At 45.5% G+C, this 18605-nt stretch overlaps 1 protein-coding gene across 3 annotated transcripts; it reads left to right on the plus strand.

Annotated features, from left to right (window-relative positions):
• Positions 1-308: 308 nt before the first annotated feature.
• ITGA10 (integrin subunit alpha 10) lies at positions 309-16572 on the plus strand. 3 transcript variants are annotated; one of them, XM_024571210.3, is made up of 30 exons: positions 309-435; positions 1917-2028; positions 2228-2337; positions 2550-2641; positions 2864-2978; positions 3679-3806; positions 4052-4200; positions 4884-5034; positions 5239-5404; positions 5543-5616; positions 5856-6003; positions 6208-6356; positions 6584-6727; positions 6865-7068; positions 7926-8056; positions 8459-8625; positions 8721-8863; positions 9451-9564; positions 9750-9835; positions 9990-10131; positions 10305-10397; positions 10563-10639; positions 10800-10889; positions 11511-11595; positions 11765-11878; positions 12124-12204; positions 12343-12456; positions 14186-14281; positions 14629-14742; positions 15025-16572. In XM_024571210.3, the coding sequence occupies exons 1-30, from the start codon at positions 384-386 to the stop codon at positions 15088-15090; spliced, it is 3507 nt and encodes a 1168-aa protein (XP_024426978.2). In that variant the 5' UTR covers positions 309-383; the 3' UTR covers positions 15091-16572. The 3 variants fall into 3 exon arrangements, with proteins under 3 accessions (XP_024426978.2, XP_045037656.2, XP_045037660.2); XM_045181721.2 differs by having other exon boundaries at positions 316-435; positions 10308-10397; XM_045181725.2 differs by having other exon boundaries at positions 316-435; positions 6868-7068.
• Positions 16573-18605: the final 2033 nt, after the last annotated feature.

Genomic DNA, 18605 nt, shown 5'->3' on the forward strand with positions numbered 1-18605 from the left:
GATAAGTAAGTTTAGGTAGTAAAAAACTATCTCCCATTCCTACTTTCTATTCCAAACCCAAAGAAAGTATTATTGCCTGGAAACAACAAAGAATATGAGAGAGAGACAGGGTGCACACAGAAATTCTCTGTAACTGTGTTCTCTTTGAATTTGGAGATGATGCCTCCAGAGGGCAGCACCGAGGCAGAGAACTAGACTAAGATCACTCAGTCTGTTTCCTCTGGGGCTTCCCAGAGTTTCCAGCCATCACTCCTCCCATTCCTTCCAACTTTATTTTTAGCTGGCAGTGGGAGGGGGCAGGATGGGAAGGAAACTAAAGGAAACAGAAAAGGAGAGGGACACAGGCACAGAGGACTTCTTACACGCACAAACAACAACCAGGCATGGAGCTGCCCCTCATCCCTCACCTGTTCTTGTCCCTGATGTTCCTGACAGGTGAGGGAGGTTAACTTCTTGGTTTCTGATGGGAATTGAAGGTATACGGATTGTTTGGTGTTGGGACCTCAGGGTTAAAATTCTTTGGGAATTAGGATGAGAGACGAACACTGATTCTCCATTGCTAGTGTGTTTGTGTCTGTATGCTTGTGTTTGCATTCTTATGCCCACACTATATGACTGTTTCAGTATTGAGACTGTCAGAGCCTTGTGTAAGATTTGTGTCCAATTATCTGAAACCTATGTTCTAAGCCCTGGAGAAATGAGGGAACCAAAAGGAAGCATGATGTGATCTTCCACATGGCTAAACTGATTCCTTTTATACCCCTCCCTACCTCTCCCTATTCTTGGTGGTCTCTGGGGCCTGAGGCATAACTGACTACCTGTGTGGTCAGAATTCTGAGTTTATCTAACCCATAAGCTACGGTTCCTAGACATATAACCCTGCCAGTTTCCTGGAGGCAAAAAGGCTCATGTACAAAACACCTCTTTAAAAATGAGCATGGTTTGAGACAGAGATACAGCCATTGGTGGTAGTGGTAGTGGGATGGCCTAATTGGGGAATGCTTGAAAGGAAGGAGCAAGACACAGGGAAAGAACCATGGGAGAGACCAGAGGCCTGGAATTTTTCCTCACCAGTGCCCTGTAATCTTCGTTTCCTAAAATACCAGCTCTGATTTTAAAGGGATAGGAGGGGAGAATTAGCAAGGACATAATTGGGGGGTCTTTAGAATGGGTTAAGAGTTAAGGAAGAAATGCTTGCTGGTAGGCAGGGGGCAGTTGGGAGTGTGGGTAGGTTTAGAAAGGAAGCTGGTTGTGGGAAACTAGGGTGAAGGGACCCTTACTAAGGATGAACAGCAAACCATGTGTGGGGGCAGCAGGCAAGTGACCCCACCCAGTTAACTACCACTGAGGTTTTCAGGGCTGGAATCAACCAGAGACCTAGACATTGGAGAATCAGAGTGAATGTGTAACAATGACACTGGAAGTCAAGAAGAGAAAGAGAAAAAAGAGACCTAGACATTCAGTGTTCATCTCCTCCTGTTTTCCCTGTGGTCCTGATTTTGGGGATAATTTGAAAGGAATAGTTGTTCTGGGACTGCAGACAGACTCTCTCCCTCTTCTGACCCTCACAGCTTGGGGAGGAGGATGTGTAGGAGGAATAATGTGGAAAAGAGGAACTTGACCCAGACATGTCTGTAATCGAGATTTCAGGGATTGGAATGGAAATTCAGCTGTGCACTATACTAGCATGGCAGAGGGCCACAGGTTAGATAGCTGAACCCAAATACAAGAAGATCATCCTTGCTTGGAGCTCTGAGTATATGACATTGACAGAGGCCAGGACAGCTTATGAGTAATAAGCAGAGAGACAGACTATAAAAACATTTCCTTCACAACTTCTCTCTGGTTGTGCCCCTCTGGGCATTCATTAGCCTCTCTGACTGTTTCCCGCTAACTTTATGATCCTGGCCCCTTAGGTCTCTGCTCCCCCTTTAACCTGGATGTGCATCACCCACGCCTATTCCCAGGGCCACCTGAGGCTGAATTTGGATACAGTGTCTTACAACATGTTGGGGGCGGACAGCGATGGTGAGGAGGAAACCAGAGGGTCATGGGACTGGGACTCTGATAGAGCTGTTAAAGGGGAGGCAAGATAGATGGGAATCTAAACTAATCTTGTCTTTTGGAAGTGGCTGGGGCTCTAGATTCCCCCCCCCCCATGCACTTTCCCTTTGGTCTATCTCAAAGGTCAAGTTCACACTATGCTTATATTCATGTCCTCCCCTAGGATGCTGGTGGGTGCTCCCTGGGATGGGCCTTCAGGTGACCGAAGGGGAGATGTTTACCACTGCCCTGTAGAGGGTTCCCACAATGCCCCATGTGCCAAGGGCCACTTGGGTAAGAAGATGCCTCATTCTTCTACTCCTAACCCCTAACCTTTATATGCTAGTAACTTTGACCCCTTATACCTCACCTTTAACCCCCATCCCACGTACTCCCTGCCCTGACTTAATTCTGATCTCTTCTCATACTCTTTTAAAATCACCCTGAATTCAAGCAAACCATCTGTGATTCCATGATCTCATTTTCTTCCACCCCCCTCCAACCAGGAGACTATCGACTGGGAAATTCATCTCATCCTGCTGTGAATATGCACTTGGGGATGTCTCTACTAGAGACAGATGGTGATGGGGGATTTATGGTGAGCTAAGGAAAGGGTGGTAGCAGGGTTTCTGGAGGTTTGTGGCAGAGAAAAGAGCAGTATGTTAAGGGAAACTGGTCTGTGTGGACGGGTCAAGGAGTTAAAAACCCTAGAAAGGAGGGGAACCTTGGGGAGTGACTCTCAATGCCACTTTCTACTAGGAGCATGATCTGAGGGTTCCCTCTCAACCTGGAAGTAACTATGTCCCCCATCTATCCCCAGGCCTGTGCTCCTCTCTGGTCTCGTGCTTGCGGTTCCTCTGTCTTCAGTTCTGGGATATGTGCCCATGTAGATGTTTCATTCCAGCCCCAGGGAAGCCTGGCACCCACTGCACAACGTAAGCCAGAGAAAGGGCCTGAAGATTCAATCCTCAGAATGGGGTGCAGGGTGGGAAAATGATGGGGCATCAGGGTATGATGCTTGACAGGAGGTCTGAATGGCTGTCCTCATTGCTGCCTAATGTACTTGCATAAGCTTCATGTTTCCTAACAGATTAAAATTCAGACTCAGCCAGGGCATTAAGACTCCATGAACTGATCAAACCAACTTCAAAAACAACTCTCACTATATCCCTCCACACCCTAAGCTACAGTGTTTATTTCACCATTCTCCAATGTGTCATCTATTTTATATCTCCATCTCCTTTTATTTACCAAGTTCTCCACCAAAAGCCTTTTCTTATATTCTATTTTCTTCAAATATCTTCATTCTTCAATATCTTCTCAGTTGCTGCCTCCCTTGATTGCTCACCAACAGAACAGACCTTCTTTGGTTCTTCCACAGCATAGAGTGGTGCTATGTTTCTACCTAGTACTTAATTCTTTATTTATTGTTTTTTTAGTAAATCGCATGTATGTCCATCTCCTTTTATTCATTTCTACATTTACGAGGGGCCTAGCATACTACCTTCCTTGCATGTCAGAAGTGCCTAATAAATGTTTAAATTGAGTGTGCCCTCTTGTGACCTCTTCTCTTATTGCCTTCATGCTCAGTATCCTGTACCCCTCTGCTCTCCATCACCATACCCCTCCTCCTAGGCTGCCCTACATACATGGATGTTGTCATTGTCTTGGATGGCTCCAACAGCATCTACCCCTGGTCTGAAGTTCAGACTTTCCTACGAAGACTAGTAGGAAGACTGTTCATTGACCCAGAGCAGATACAGGTAACAGAAGGCAGTAAGGATGGACTTGGAGGGGAGAGACCTCTTTCCCTCTCTTTCTCTCTCTTCCTTCCTCTCTTTCTAGAATCAATGAGCATATCCTCAGGTGGGGATTACAAAAAAATTTTTTTTGGTGTAGATAGTATCTTCAGTAGTATCCAGATGCCCATCTACTTTCCCTCACATACTTTCTTCTCCCTCTCTACCTTCATATACACATTTCATTTGACTATACACTTTATTGTCAGGTGGGCCTGATACAGTATGGTGAGAGCCCTATACATGAGTGGTCCCTGGGAGATTTCCAAACCAAGGAAGAAGTGGTGAGAGCAGCAAGAAACCTGAGTCGGCGGGAGGGCCGAGAAACAAAGACTTCCCAAGCAGTAATGGTGGCCTGGTGAGGCACTGGGAAAGGGGCACGTGGGAGGCCAGAGTGAGGAGGGCCTGGAAAGGTTAGGGGAGGGTTTGGAATGCAGGGTGTACTTCTCAAGATACCTTGCATGTTTACCTGTGTGAACACTAATGGTAGGTGGGGGAAAGCTAAGTTGTCTGTCATTGCACTCCCTCTCATCACATTTCTACAATGTATATATATATATGTGTCCATATTTCTCCATATTCTCTGCAGACATAACTAACTCTATCTCTCTCTCCTTCTCTCTCTCTCTCTCTCTCTCTCTCTTTCCATTCCCACTTTGATCTTGGCCCTCAGATTCTCTACTACTCATGTCCCAGCTCACTTTCCAAAAATAATTTAAACTCATTCTAGGGAAGACTAGCCTGACCTGACTATTCTTCTTTATTGTACATCCTCTTAATATTTGTCCTCCCAAATGCACTATTTGCTAAATTAATCTAGGAATAAATGAATTTTATACTTATTTGCATGTATGATATGCTGCTCTATATGTTCTAAGCCATTCAAGCAATTGAGCTCTCACTGTGTGCCAGTCTCCATGCTAGATGCTGTAGGGGAGATGGTCTAAAAGGCAAGGTGCCTGACCTTGGTGAACTGCTGATGCTGTCAGGTCATGTGCATGTGTATCTGTGTATCTGATCACAACTCCTTTCTCTTCTCAGCACAGAAGGATTCAGTCAGTTCCGTGGGGGCCGACCAGAGGCTGCCAGGCTACTGGTGGTTGTCACTGATGGAGAATCACATGATGGAGAGGAGCTTCCTGCAGCACTGAAGGCCTGTGAGGCTGGAAGAGTGACACGCTATGGGATTGCGGTAAGATCTGGAAGATCTGGAATAATGGAGGGTGTGGGGATGGTGACAATGAGGGCTGGGAACTTGAGGAAAACGGGCATGCGCCACTTCCCAGATATCAGCCATATTTCCCTTCCTTCATTTTAGTTGGCTGTGTTCTGTACCAGCTCTACCATGTCACTCCACACAACTAACAGGCTCCACCTTGATCTCTCCTGACCTCAGGTCCTTGGTCACTACCTCCGGCGGCAGCGAGATCCTAGCTCTTTCCTACGGGAAATCAGAGCTATCGCCAGTGATCCAGATGAAAGATTCTTTTTCAATGTCACAGATGAAGCTGCACTGACTGACATTGTGGACGCATTAGGAGACCGGATTTTTGGCCTTGAGGGTAATGATTACCCTTGAAGAAATGGAGGACAGGGTAGGGGGAGTTCTGGAGTGTAGGTGGGGTTTTGGAATGAGTTCAGTAGGGCAAAGGGGAGAACTGTCTTCCCTGATATTGCCTCAATATTTTCTCATGCTCAAGGGTCTCATGAAGAAAATGAAAGCTCCTTTGGTCTGGAAATGTCTCAGATTGGTTTCTCTACTCATCGGCTAAAGGTTGGACAGTCTGACCCCTCCAGGATACCCTCAACCTCTGACTCCTTTCAACCTCTGACTAAGACACCTTCAACCCCTGGGCTTTACTATATTCCTCCTTTAACCAATGTCCATCCTGACCTGCTCATATCTTTCAAAGTGACTCCAGTATACCCTCAGTGACCCTGTCACTCCTGGAGAGTTTTTTTTTCTTATTCCCCACTGTCTTTCCAGTGACCCTATCTGATTCTTCTCTACAGGATGGGATTCTCTTTGGGATGGTGGGGGCCTATGACTGGGGGGGCTCAGTGTTACTATGGCTTGAAGAAGGTTACCGCCTTTTGCCCCCACGGACGGCCCTAGAAGATGAGTTCCCCCCTGCATTGCAGAACCATGCAGCTTACCTGGGTGAGTAGCAGAGAGTTGTGGAGGATTGGAAGTTGGGAGAATGCTTCCCCAGTGTGGGGTATGAGGGATTTCCTCTTAACTCATGCAGTTTCTCAATGATCTCCTGCTACCCTCCTTGGGACCTCTTCCTATGCCTTTAGGGAACCTTCACACTTTGACCCCATCTTCTTTTCCTTTCACCCCTGATTCCTTGCACAATTCTAGGTTACTCTGTTTCCTCCATGCTTTTGCGGGGTGGACAACGCCTTTTTCTCTCAGGGGCCCCTCGGTTTAGACATCGAGGAAAGGTCATTGCCTTCCAGCTTAAGAAAGATGGGGCTATGAAGATCGCCCAGAGCCTCCAGGGGGAACAGGTAGGGAATTCAATGGGGGGTGGGACCCTTAGATTCCAAGGGAAATTTAGCTTGTAGGGGAAGAGAATAAAGGTACAAGAGAAAGGCCTGAAGAGTCTGTGCTGAGTTCTGGTTGGCAGAGCCTGTTAGAGCTGTGAGGACTAGACTGACAGGATGATGGGTGCTTCCCACTTGTTCACAATCACCTTCCCTTTTCTCTGGGATACCTACTCCTCACAACTCCCTAGATTGGCTCATACTTTGGCAGTGAACTCTGCCCATTGGATATGGATGGGGATGGAACAACTGATGTCTTACTTGTGGCTGCTCCTATGTTCCTGGGACCCCAGAACAAGGAGACAGGACGTGTTTATGTTTATCTGGTGGGTCAGGTGAGGCTTGCTGGGATCCTCCAGACCATTTTTGCAGGGAATGGAGGGAGGGAGGAAGGGAAGGCACATACATTTGAGGGCTGGCTGAGAGGTTGGGACTATCAGCACAGCATTTCTCTTCTCCTCACCTCCACCAGCAGTCCTTGCTAACACTCCAGGGAACGCTTCAGCCAGAACCCCCACAAGATGCTCGATTTGGCTTTGCCATGGGGGCCCTTCCTGACATGAACCAAGATGGTTTTGCTGATGTGGCTGTAGGGGCACCCCTGGAGGATGGACACCATGGAGCACTGTATCTATATCATGGGACCAAGAGTGGAGTCAGGCCCCATCCTGTGCAGGTCAGGAGTGCCCAAAGCAGGAGCATGTTGGGAGGAAGGGAAAAGAAGCTGTGTTCTTTGCTTATCAATACTCCCCTAACTTGAGACCCAAACTGAAGAAATGCTTTTTTTTTTTTTTTTTAAATCAGTACAGAATTCTCCCCCTTACCCACAGGGGATATGTTCCAAGACCCTCAGAGGATGCCTGAAACTACAGATAGTTTATATATCTGCAAACTTTATATATACTATGTTATATGTTTGTTCCTATACCTACATACCTGTGATAAAATTTAATTTATAAATTAGGCACAGTAAGAGATTAACAACAACAATAATAAAATAGAACAATTATAACAATATACTATAAGAAAAGTGATGTGAATGCGGCATTATTAAATTAAATAAGGGTTACTTGAACACAGTAGTGTGATACCTCAACTGTTGATCTGATAGCTAAGACAGTTATTAAGTGACTAATAGCAGGTAGCATATACAGTGTGGATACATTGAGCAAAGGAATGATTCATGTCCCAGGTGGGACAGAGTGGGATGGCTTAAGATTCCATCCACTACTCAGAATGGCATACAGTTTAAAACTTATGAATTGATCATTTCTGGGATTTTTCATTAAATATTTTCAGGCCATGGGTAACTATGGGAAACAGCATAAAGTGAAACCATGGATAAATGGGCAAATACTGGGTTAAAAAGTGAGGTGGTGGGGTAGGATACAGGTCGCTATACTAGGGACTCCTGAACACAGACAAGTTTCTCTTATTCCTCCCCATGTCTGATGAAAGAATTAAGAGCCAGATGGGAAGCCTGGGAAACCAGGTGTGTGAGTCTCTGCTCAGTCTCCCCTCTCTTCCTTTCAGCGGATTGCTGGTATATCCATGCCACAGGCCCTCAGCTACTTTGGTCGAAGTGTGGATGGCCGGTTAGATCTGGATGGAGATGGCCTGATAGATGTGGCTGTGGGTGCTCAAGGGGCAGCTGTCCTGCTCAGGTGAATGGTCCCATCTCAGGAAACAGTGAACAGCATAGCATAGCTGTTAAAAGCAAGGGATTTGGAGTCACAGGCTTAGATTTGGATTTCTTGGTCAACTTAATCTGTGTCTCCATTTCCTAGTTTTTAAAATGAGAATAAGAATAGTTCCTACCTTATAGGCTTATTGTGAAGATTAAATGAGATAATCAGGTAAAGATCTTAACACAGTACCTAGCACATAGCAAGTGTTTTATTTAATGTTAGCTATTATCTTACTTCTTTCAGAAGGTTATGGTAAGGGTAACACGTATGCTTAGCCTGTCATTCCTTCCTTTTACCTCAAGGAGGCAAACACTGGGAATTGCCTTTCTCAAGGGCTTTCCTCCTACTGCTAGAATTTCTTCCCCACCCTGTTCCTAGCTCCAGGCCCATTGTTCACCTGGCTCCTTCACTGGCTGTGACTCCACCGGCCATCAGTGTGGTTCAGAGAGACTGCGTGCGGAGAGGCCAGAAGGCAGCCTGCCTCTCTGCAGCCCTTTGCTTCCAAGTGACCTCCCGCACTTCTGGCCACTGGGATCACCGATTCTGTGAGTGACTACAGTGGATCCTAGACAACTCTCAACCCCTTGCCTGCCTTCGTCTCTGGATCTTCTTCACCCTTACTCTTGTCTGCCCCATTCAGATATGCAGTTCACAGCATCACTGGATGAGTGGGCAACTGGGGCCCGTGCAGCGTTTGATGGCTCTGGTCAGAGGCTGTCCCCTAGGCGACTCCAGCTTAATGTGGGGAATGTCACTTGTGAGCAGCTGTACTTCCATGTGCTGGTGAGGAGGGAATAGGAACTGCTTTGTATCAGGGCCTGGGAGTAAAGGGATGGCTGTATCAGAGGAGGAATTTATGCTGGATTTTTTAAAATTCAGACTTTGGAGTCAGGCTGATCTGGGTTTGAGTCCTAACTCTGCTATTTACCATCTGCTCAATCTGGAAAGTCACATAAGCTGCAAACCACAGTTTCCTTGCCTGCAAAGGCAGAGGATAATAATAATTACTGCATGGTAGAAGTTGTGTTAGAAGTAAGTGTGATAGTATTAATAAAACCTTAGGACAGTGCCCAGTACAGAGAAAGTACTCAGGAAAGAGGGAGAGGGAAAGGGAGAGAGAAAAAGAGAGGAAAGAAAGAAAAAGAAAGAAAGAGGGAGGGAGGGAGGGAGGGAGGGAGGAAGGAAGGAAGGAAGGAAGGAAGGAAGGAAGGAAGGAAGGAAGGAAGGAAGGAAGGAAGGAAGGGAGAAAGAAAGAGAAAGATAATAAAAGTGCTCAGTAAATGATCATTGTAATGATCACATTCTGCCTGGGGCCTGAGTTGTACCATTCACCCTGGCTCCCCATGATCCTTGACTCTGGTTTCCCTTAGGACACATCAGATTACCTCCGGCCAGTAGCCTTGACTGTGACCTTTGCTTTGGACAATGCTACAAAGCCAGGGCCTGTGCTGGATGAGGGTTCACCCACGTCTATACAAAAGCTGGTCAGTAGTACCAAGCCCTGCCCTGCCCTGCCCCTGGATCCCAACACTGCCCTTTTCAGTGAATTCAAGAGAAATGGGAGGGAAGAGACCTGAGATCACAGTGAAATCTGATCTGGGCACTCACTCTTCTCTTTTCACTTTTCTCCCAATTGCATTCTTTTTTCCTTGCTTTCTCTCCCCTTCAGGTCCCCTTTTCAAAGGACTGTGGCCCTGACAATGAATGTGTCACAGACCTGGTGCTTCAAGCTAACATGGACATCAGAGGCTCCAGGTGGGATGGGCATGAACTGGGCAAACCAGGGTGAACTGAGCCAGACTGGAAGGAACTAGAATGGAGCTAAAAGGTTGTTCCTTGCCCAAGACAATAGAAGTGAGACTTTTGTCATTCTTCTACTCCTGAGTTCTCCCTTATCCATCACTCTTAGGAAGGACCCATTCGTGGTTCAAGGTGGTCGGCAGAAAGTACTGGTGTCAGCAACTCTGGAGAACAGGAAGGAAAATGCCTACAACACTAGCCTGAGCCTCAGCTTCTCTAGAAACCTTCACCTAGCCAGTTTCACTCCTCAGGTGCCCTTTGGGGAAGGGTTTTGGGAGGAGTTGGAGAAGAAGAAGAAAGAAGATTGGGGTATTATCCTTAGCTATAAGGGGTCTCTAGAGAAAGGCTCAGGGTTTAGAGGCTGAGGGCAGGAAAGCAGTTGCACTCCCAGCTCCAGCCTCCGCCCCTATTTCTCTGCTCTCAGAAGGACAGGCCAATGAAGGTGGAATGCATAGTTCCTTCCCCTCATGCCCGTCTCTGCAGTGTAGGACATCCCGTCTTTCAGACTGGAGCCAAGGTAAGTTGGGGACCAGGATGAGAAAGGGGCTCTATGAGAGAGCAGGGGCTGGAATCAGGAGGGTTTGGGAGCTTAGAGAAGGAGGCACACAAGGGCTCCTGTTCCCTTGTAGTTAGTTGCCCCATGAATAGGAATCTACAATGACCCCTTGTCCCCTGCCTCCAGGTGACCTTTCTGCTAGAATTTGAATTTAGCTGCTCCTCCCTCCTGAGCCAGGCTTTTGTGAGGCTAACTGCCACCAGGTGAGAACAATGGGAAGTCCCTCCTAGCCCTCTTCTACTGGGTCTTGGCTGTTGTGGTGGTATGTGTGTTGGGGGAGGAAGGAATAAATAGCATTGACTCCTCTACTCCAGAAAGGGGTATCTGTGACAGGATGTCAGCCTCTCTCCCATGACCCTACAGCAATAGCTTGGAGAGAAATGGAACCCTTCAAGATAACACAGCCCAGACCTCAGCCTACATCCAATATGAACCTCACCTCCTCTTCTCTAGGTATGTCTCTGTCCTCCTTTGGGACTCCCCCACCCTGTTCTGACCCCAGACTCATATTCTATGCTTCCACCTCTCCCTCCGTGTGCTTCAGTGTTTCCCAAAACCCAAACCCTTGGGGCTGCTACATCTTTTTGCCCTCAATCCCACTCATATGAAACCTTCTCATTTAAGCATCTTACTTTCTTCCTAGGTATAGGGCTTTGCTGGGCTCTAAGGATTGGAGTAGGGGTGAGGGAATGTGGAATGTGGCCATAAAGTTTGTTAATTTGTGCCATGTCCCATTTCTATCTTCTCTATGTACCCCCATCTCTTTATCTGTGTGGTGGCTCAGCCTTCCCTGAATCTGTAGAGTCTGGCAGAAATAATGCCTGCTTGAGTGTGGTTGGTAGGGAAATAATATGAGTGTAGTAATTTATAGTTTTAATTTGAACATTTTACCTAAAATATCATATGGTGTGCTTGAGTGTGATATTGTTGTGTTACAGAATTACATGCTTAGGATTTTGTAATTAAAAAGGGGTGCTATTTGTGCCAGACCCTGTATATATGTATGCTGACCATGTGCCTCTTTGTCTGTGCCGTGGCTGTGATCATGTACTTTCTGACTTGGTGTTCATGAAGCGAGTCCACTCTGCACCGCTATGAGGTTCACCCATATGGGACTCTGCCAGTGGGTCCTGGCCCCGAATTCAAAACCACTCTTAAGGTGAGAAGCTGGAGGGGCCTTGGCATGAGCAGGGGGAGGGGGAGGAGTCCTGGGGAAAGAACAGGAAGAGTCTTATATTTCAATAGTATCTAGGATAAAGGGGAGCAGATGAGGAAGGGGCTTCTGTCTCCTGCCTCCTGCCTCTTCCCATTTCCAATTCTCCCATCAGGTTCAGAACCTTGGCTGCTATGTGGTCAGTGGCCTCATCATTTCAGCCTTCCTTCCGGCTGTGGCCCATGGGGGCAATTACTTCCTGTCACTGTCTCAAGTCATCTTTAACAATGTGAGTCTGGGCTAGGGGTATATAAAGCCCTCTTACCTAAATCTGGTGGACTCACTAGTTCCTTATCTGCTAGGTCACTGCTCTTAGGGCCCCTCCCCCAAGGGGACCTTTCTTTTACATATGTGGCTTCTTTGAGAAGAAAGGGGTTACCCCATCACAAGAGTATGGGTAGTATGCTGTTGCTGAGCTTGAAGTAGCTGGCCTCTCACCATCAAGGGAGTCTCTCAAGTTTGATCGTCCTCTAGGCAAGCTGCACAGTGCAGAACCTGACTGAGCCTCCAGGGCCCCCTGTACATCCAGAGGAGCTTCAGCATACAAGCAAACTGGTATGAGTCACAAGAATGTGAAAATGTGTCCAGAATGGGAAAGTAGAGTTTAGAGCCTTGGGATTGGGGGTAGAGCCTGAAGTGGTAAATGGGGGAGCTTTCCACCCCAGGTCCTGATCTGTCTCTCTCTTCTGGTAGAATGGGAGCAATACTCAGTGTCAGGTCGTGAGGTGCCACCTTGGGCGGCTCGCAAAGGGGACCGAGGTCTCTGTTGGACTACTGAGATTGGTTCACAATGAATTTTTCCAGAGGGTAAACCTTTTATTTTCTACTACTCTCACCTTCTGCTCCTATCTAGAACTTGAGAATAGGCTTTGGAGGTAAACAGACCTGGGTTCAAGTTCCACTATACCTCTTACTAGGCTGTTGGGCCTTGAGCAAGTTATTTCATCTATCTAAGCTTCTTTCATCTTATCTCAAAAGTGGGAATGATAATACCTATTTTAAGGAGTTGTAAAGAATAAATGAGACCTGGCTGGTAGCTCAGTGGACTGAGTGCGGGCCTGAGAACCAAAGGGTCACCCAGGGTTTGATTTCTGGTCAGGGCACATGCCTGGGTTGCGGGCCAGGTCTCCAGTAGTGGATGCGTGAGAGGCAACCACACATTGATGTTTCTGTCCTTCTCTTTCTCCTTCCCTTCCCCTCTATCTAAAAATAAATAAATAAAATCTTTTTAAAAAAGAATAAATGATTAATGAGACGGACTCATTAAAAGGTAGCTATTATCCTCCATTAATCATCCCTTAGTGCTATACCAATAATCAATCAACATTGATGGGATACCTAGATTCAATCAATTAATAATCCATCAAGTGCCTACTATATAAAAGGTCCTGTACAGACACTGAGGAGAAGATCCCCAACATTTAGCACCACGCTTAACTCATTGTAGTGACTTAATACATTTTTGTTAAGTGAATGAACAAATAGTTGATATTATATACAGTATATATATTGGGGTGGTTAGAAGTAAGATTATATAGTTGAGAGGGATCTACCTCATGAAAATTCTCTAAAGCTAGGGAGATAAAATTGAACTTAGTATGATTGGCAATTAGGAGTCATTGTGAATTCCTGAGTGGGGAAATGACATCTTAATTATAACAGTTGCATTTACTGCTATGGGTTTTTACTGTATATCTGCATATACCATCTACTTTGAATAACACAATATCTCTAGGATACAGGCATATGTTTTAGGGAAGTAAACTCCAACAGGTCATTCCTCTCTAAATCTGCTTATCTCTTTGGTATACTGTTTTTCACTCATTCATCTATTAATAAAGATTTATCAATAAACCACTAAGTATTTGGCACTGTGCTAAGTACTAGACACTAGGGACACATAATAAAACATAGTGCTTGACCTCAATGATCTTATAATTCAGTGGTGAAAGACAGAAAAGTAAACAGAATATTATAACCTTATCAGAGGTGGTGGGGGTTAGGAGGAAACATTTTCCTAATTCCCAGAAGAGATGACATCTAAACTTCAACCTTGCCCTGGCTGGTGTGGCTCAGTGTATTGAGTTCCGGCCTGCAAACCAAAAGGTCACCGGTTTGATTCCCAGCCAGGGCACATGCCTGGGTTGCAGGCCAGGCCCCCAGTGGGGTGGTGCATGACAGGCAACCACACATTGGTGTTTCTCTCCTTCTCTTCCTTCCTTCCCCTCTCTGTAAAAATAAATAAATAAATAAAATCTTTAAAAAAAACGAACTTCAACCTAAAGGAGGGGTAGGGGCTAGCCAAAGAAAAGGAAGTTGAATGCATTTTAGGTAGAGCAAACAGCACAATGAAGGGCTGGTGGCTTTTCATCTATTACCCTTCTTCTCTTTCCCCCTTGATCTCCAACCTTTTTTTCCTCATCCTAAGGGTCCTGAAAGTGTGTCTCATAGCCTCCTCTTTGCTGTTGGGGTTTCAGATGCCACACTACCTGATGATGGCTCACTTTAAATGTCTTCACATCCACTTGTTCCACAGGCCAAATTCAAGTCTCTGACAGTGGTCAGCACCTTTGAGTTGGGAACTGAGGAGAACAGTGTCCTTCAGCTAACTGAAACTTCCCGTTGGAGTGAGGTGGGGCTGGAGGATGACTTTAAGAGCTGTGAAAAGTAAGGGTGGGGATGGGGTAAGGACACCTGTGGGCTTTCTTTCAGAACAGAAATGTATTTATTAGGCATCAATCAGGGAGTCAGAAGTGATAAATCAGAATGCTACGGTCCCAGGGGATAAAGGGTAATGGAAAAAGTACAGTAAAAAATGAACTATTAAAAAAAAAAGAATAATGCTAGCATCTCATTGCCTCCATTCCTGCCTTAGTTTCATTCCTTTTAGTCTTCTATTTTGAGGCTGGCTTTGCTATAATGTGGGATGAGGCTAGCTGGGTGAAAGGGTGCAGGTAAAAAACAATTTTCCCCATATAGAGCCTCCTGGAAGTGATTCAGACCCGACCTGTCCTTATCTCCCTGTGGATCCTTACTGGCAGTGTCCTGGGAGGGCTGCTGCTGCTTGCTTTTCTTGTCTTCTGCCTTTGGAAGGTAAGCATGGCCGGCTTTAGTTAGAAGTATGGGGCATGGTGCCCATGAGTTAAAGGATCCTTGATTATAGCAGGGAAAACAGAGTTTGTGCTGGGTGTCATGCCTGGATCTCCTTTTCTGTACTCTACAAATATTGGTTGAATTAAACTAAGCCAAATAAAATAAATTTGAACCTCATGTTTGGAAGCAGAACAAAAGTGAAAACTTTAGATATGTCTGAGGGCTGTTGGCAAGGTCCCCAGGCAGGGCATTTGACAATAACTCTTATCTCTTCCCCTACAGCTTGGCTTCTTTGCCCGTAAGAAGATTCCCAAGGAAGAAAAAAGAGAAGAGAAATTAGAGCAATGAATGCAGAATAAAATCTGAGAAAGTCCTCCCTGGAAGCCTCTCCCAAAGACTTGCAAAAGAGTGGAGGGTTGGGGACTCAGAGGGGACAACAATAAGCCTCTGGACTGTCTCCCCAGACCTGAACCCTGGCTTGACTTTTGAGTCATGAGGAAGTTGCTGGCAAGAGATGAGGCCTTACCTCAGGCAAGAAGGGCTAGCACCCAAACTAGGAACACTCCCACTGTTGCTTTTCTCCTCATGATCCTGGTTCCACAGCCAACACTGGGGCCTTTTTCCCTATCCTTAGGAATCAAGAATTTTTTGTCTAGGTCCCTGACTCCTTTCAGATTCCTTCTACACTCCCCCTCACAATTTGAAAAGAATGAGGGTTAGCTTCCTCTATTCCCTGCCTCTCACCTTCCTGCCTGCTCCCCACTCCACAGGAGGGAGCTGATGTTGGCTTGAAAGAAGTAAAGTCAACATCTGCTGCTTTCCTCTGGAGTCTGGCCTTTCAGAAAGCCAGTTGGGGGAGAGTCAACAGGAAAAGAGGAGGGAGCAGGAAAAGCCACAAGAGACATTCTGTATAATTCCAAGAAACAGAGAAGCCTTTACACAGGCAACTGCCACCCCCCTGAAACCTGAGACTTCATGGTGCACTAGCCCGACCTCAGGTGCTGGTGAAACAGAGTTGACTCTGGCCTGCTGGGTATGGGTTTCCCAACTCCCCATCATTCCCTGGGAGCCAAGCAAGGTCCTTGATTCTCTGGAGCCAGGGGCCCCCAGGTGGCTAGAGCTGGAATAGCAGAGAAGACTATACCTCAGCAGTATTTTTTCCTCTCCGGCCTCAGATACTCTTTGAACTCTAAACTACAGAGAAGGGCAACGATTGCTGTTTGATGGTGGGAAACCCTTTCACCTTATCAGCTTTGGGAAGCAGCCCTGAAGTCTGACTGAATGGGGTCTGCATTAAGGAGGAAGCTGAAGTGAGTGGCCAGAGGTCTCTGGGGAGCAAGCCTTTCCTTGCCTGGCGCTGGTTGGTTAACACAAAATACTCCTAGAAAAATATTTCTAGGGCAACTTTAGTCATACTTTGTAGGGCTTCTCGGTTGGAGTCACTTTTCCAGCCCCTGCTTGATGTTTACCAGAAGTTCTCAAGTTAATTTCTATCACTGGGTTACCCCCAAATCCCTCCCATTTGTTGGCCATGACCAGTTAAGGGAATTGGATTCTCATCAACAAGTGGGTAATTTATACCTCTTTGTAATCAAGACTTTGAATACTAAAGTCAGTGATTGGTCTCTAGAGTGCAGCACCCATTTAGAGTTGAGAAGACAGGACTCCTGATCAGGCATTTGACTAGCAGACAACCTGTCCTCCAGAACTGTTCCTGAGGCCAACAATATTTATTTTGGCATATCTCTGATCTTTGGCATTGTCTCTGTTTCCCAGCATGGTGGACAGTATATCAGATGGCCAGAACAAATAAAGTTCAGTGTCAAATGACTTCTGACTCTATTTGAGTTGCTAGGATATGGACTGCTCAGGAATGGTGAGAGGTGATTCTTGATTCCCCTGAAGTGAGACCTTATATGATTGAGTCCCTGGAATATGAAATATTTGAGGTGTTTTCTGTGACTCACCCACTGGAGTGGTGCTCTAACCTGTGTAAAATGTGTAGGTTTTGTAACTACATAGGCCTAGATTGAAACCCCAGGTCTGCCATTTATTAGCTGTGTGGCCTTGGGCAAGTCATGACTACCCCAAGGCTCAGATAACAACATTAGGCTGTGTATAACTGTAGTTAAGAATGAAAACAGGCTTGGATTTCGTCTAAGCTATACTACTTAAAACTTCTTTGGCTTTGAACAGATTTAACTTCTCTAAGTCTTGGCTTTCTTGCCTTTAAACTTACAAGGGTTGTAAAGACTAAATTAGATAATTCAAGTAAAATAAGCATATGATAAGTTCATAAATGGTCATCGTTGTTATAAAAATATTTTGTTATTAAATAATCTACCTACCATGTTCTGTGCAGATAGAATGGGAGGTATATTGAAGCACCAGATAATACTCTTGGTCTACAACTCACTTTCCCTTCATAGACCCTGAACATTTGTTTCTTCTAGGTACTATGGTCCCCTCCCACTAGCTCTTACCCTGGGCCTCATCCCCTTTGAAATAAGCCCTCATGTGCACTAAGGTGATAATTAGCTATTTCACTTGATGTTCTAATGGTAGAAATCAAATCTATTTTATTTCTTTAGACACCCAGGGTTCTTTCTTCCAGTACCTCAGCAATGGCCTTCTAGAGACCATGTTTCTGCCTCTGTTACCTGACTCTGACTATGGTGGCCTGTCTGACCTATTAGGCAGGAACAACTATTTTGTGGCAAGCTGATGAGTTATTTTGTGGCAGGAAGAGTCCCTGGTGGCCCTCAGTGCGCACTTGATATGGGCAATAGCTTAACCTTTATGGAACATAACTGTTTATGGGGCTAGTAATGAGGCCATGGTTATAATCCTTGAGAACTGGTTCATCTAACTCTTTATCCATGTGATTTGAAGCGCAACTTTTAGTATTCTTATCCATCTACAGATACCTGTCCTCTCTATCCCTCAGTTCCAGAGTGGGACAATTTTTTTTTTTTAGAATGGGACTTCCTTTTACTCCAACCTATTCTTCAATAAGTCTGTCACCTTTTCCTTTGGAACAAAGCCAGTTTGAGAAACAACTGTAGAAACAACAGTCTCTCTCCATACACATATGTTCTTTCCTTTTCCTCATTGTTGTGCCTTCATTTCTTCAATCATTCATTCATTCTTTCATTCACTCATCATAAATTAAGCACCTAATATGTGCCAGGCAATGAGAATAATATAAAATACAACTCCTACCATCAAAGAACCCAGTCTAGTAGGGAAGACAGATGTAAACAAATACTAGCAAATACAGAGAGGTAGTTGCTATATAATATGGCAGGATTAAAATTGTATCACACAATTTGGCACACTTTTTTGAGGTGTGTTTATAGGGGGAGGGTGGTGGCAGGGTTGTAAGGGAAAATTTTACAGGAAAAAGAAAAACATTTGGCTTGAAGGACCACCAAGTGTGAGAGGAGGCATTCTGGGGGGATTACCGGTAATCCCCAGTCTGGAAGGAAATTGTAATAAACTAGAATAGACTGAGCATCGAACTGTGAAAGTAGTAGGAAATGAGACCGTGGAAGGCAGGGTGCAGCTCCTGGTGAGCCTTATAAACTTGGTGAAGCATTTTCAGCTGTATCCAGTGGGCATTTATGCATTTCAGTGGGTTTGCTCTGGCCGCCAGGTGGAGAAAGGAGAGATGGATAGACCTGTTGCCTGGGACTGACCATTCAAGCCAGAATTGCTAATTTTTTAATTTAAAGAGTAGTAGAAATTGTGTTTTGTTTTTTAAAGAACAGGGGGTGCTTAAAATAATTCTCTCCTCTCCCTCTGCCTTTTCTAATTTACAGGTTCTATAGAAGGTTAAACCTGATCCCCTTTCCCTCAAGTTT

The sequence above is a fragment of the Desmodus rotundus genome, chromosome 12, assembly GCF_022682495.2.
Source record: "Desmodus rotundus isolate HL8 chromosome 12, HLdesRot8A.1, whole genome shotgun sequence".
NCBI lineage: Eukaryota > Metazoa > Chordata > Mammalia > Chiroptera > Phyllostomidae > Desmodus > Desmodus rotundus.

Excerpts from the sequence above, each read along its gene's own strand:
- ITGA10 (XM_024571210.3), top strand. The coding sequence starts at position 384 with ATGGAGCTGCCCCTCATCCCTCACCTGTTCTTGTCCCTGATGTTCCTG. Across the intron at positions 8,626-8,720 it reads CCACTGGGATCACCGATTCT|ATATGCAGTTCACAGCATCA; the intron begins GTGAGTGACTAC and ends TGCCCCATTCAG. Across the intron at positions 10,640-10,799 it reads GTGAGGCTAACTGCCACCAG|CAATAGCTTGGAGAGAAATG; the intron begins GTGAGAACAATG and ends ATGACCCTACAG.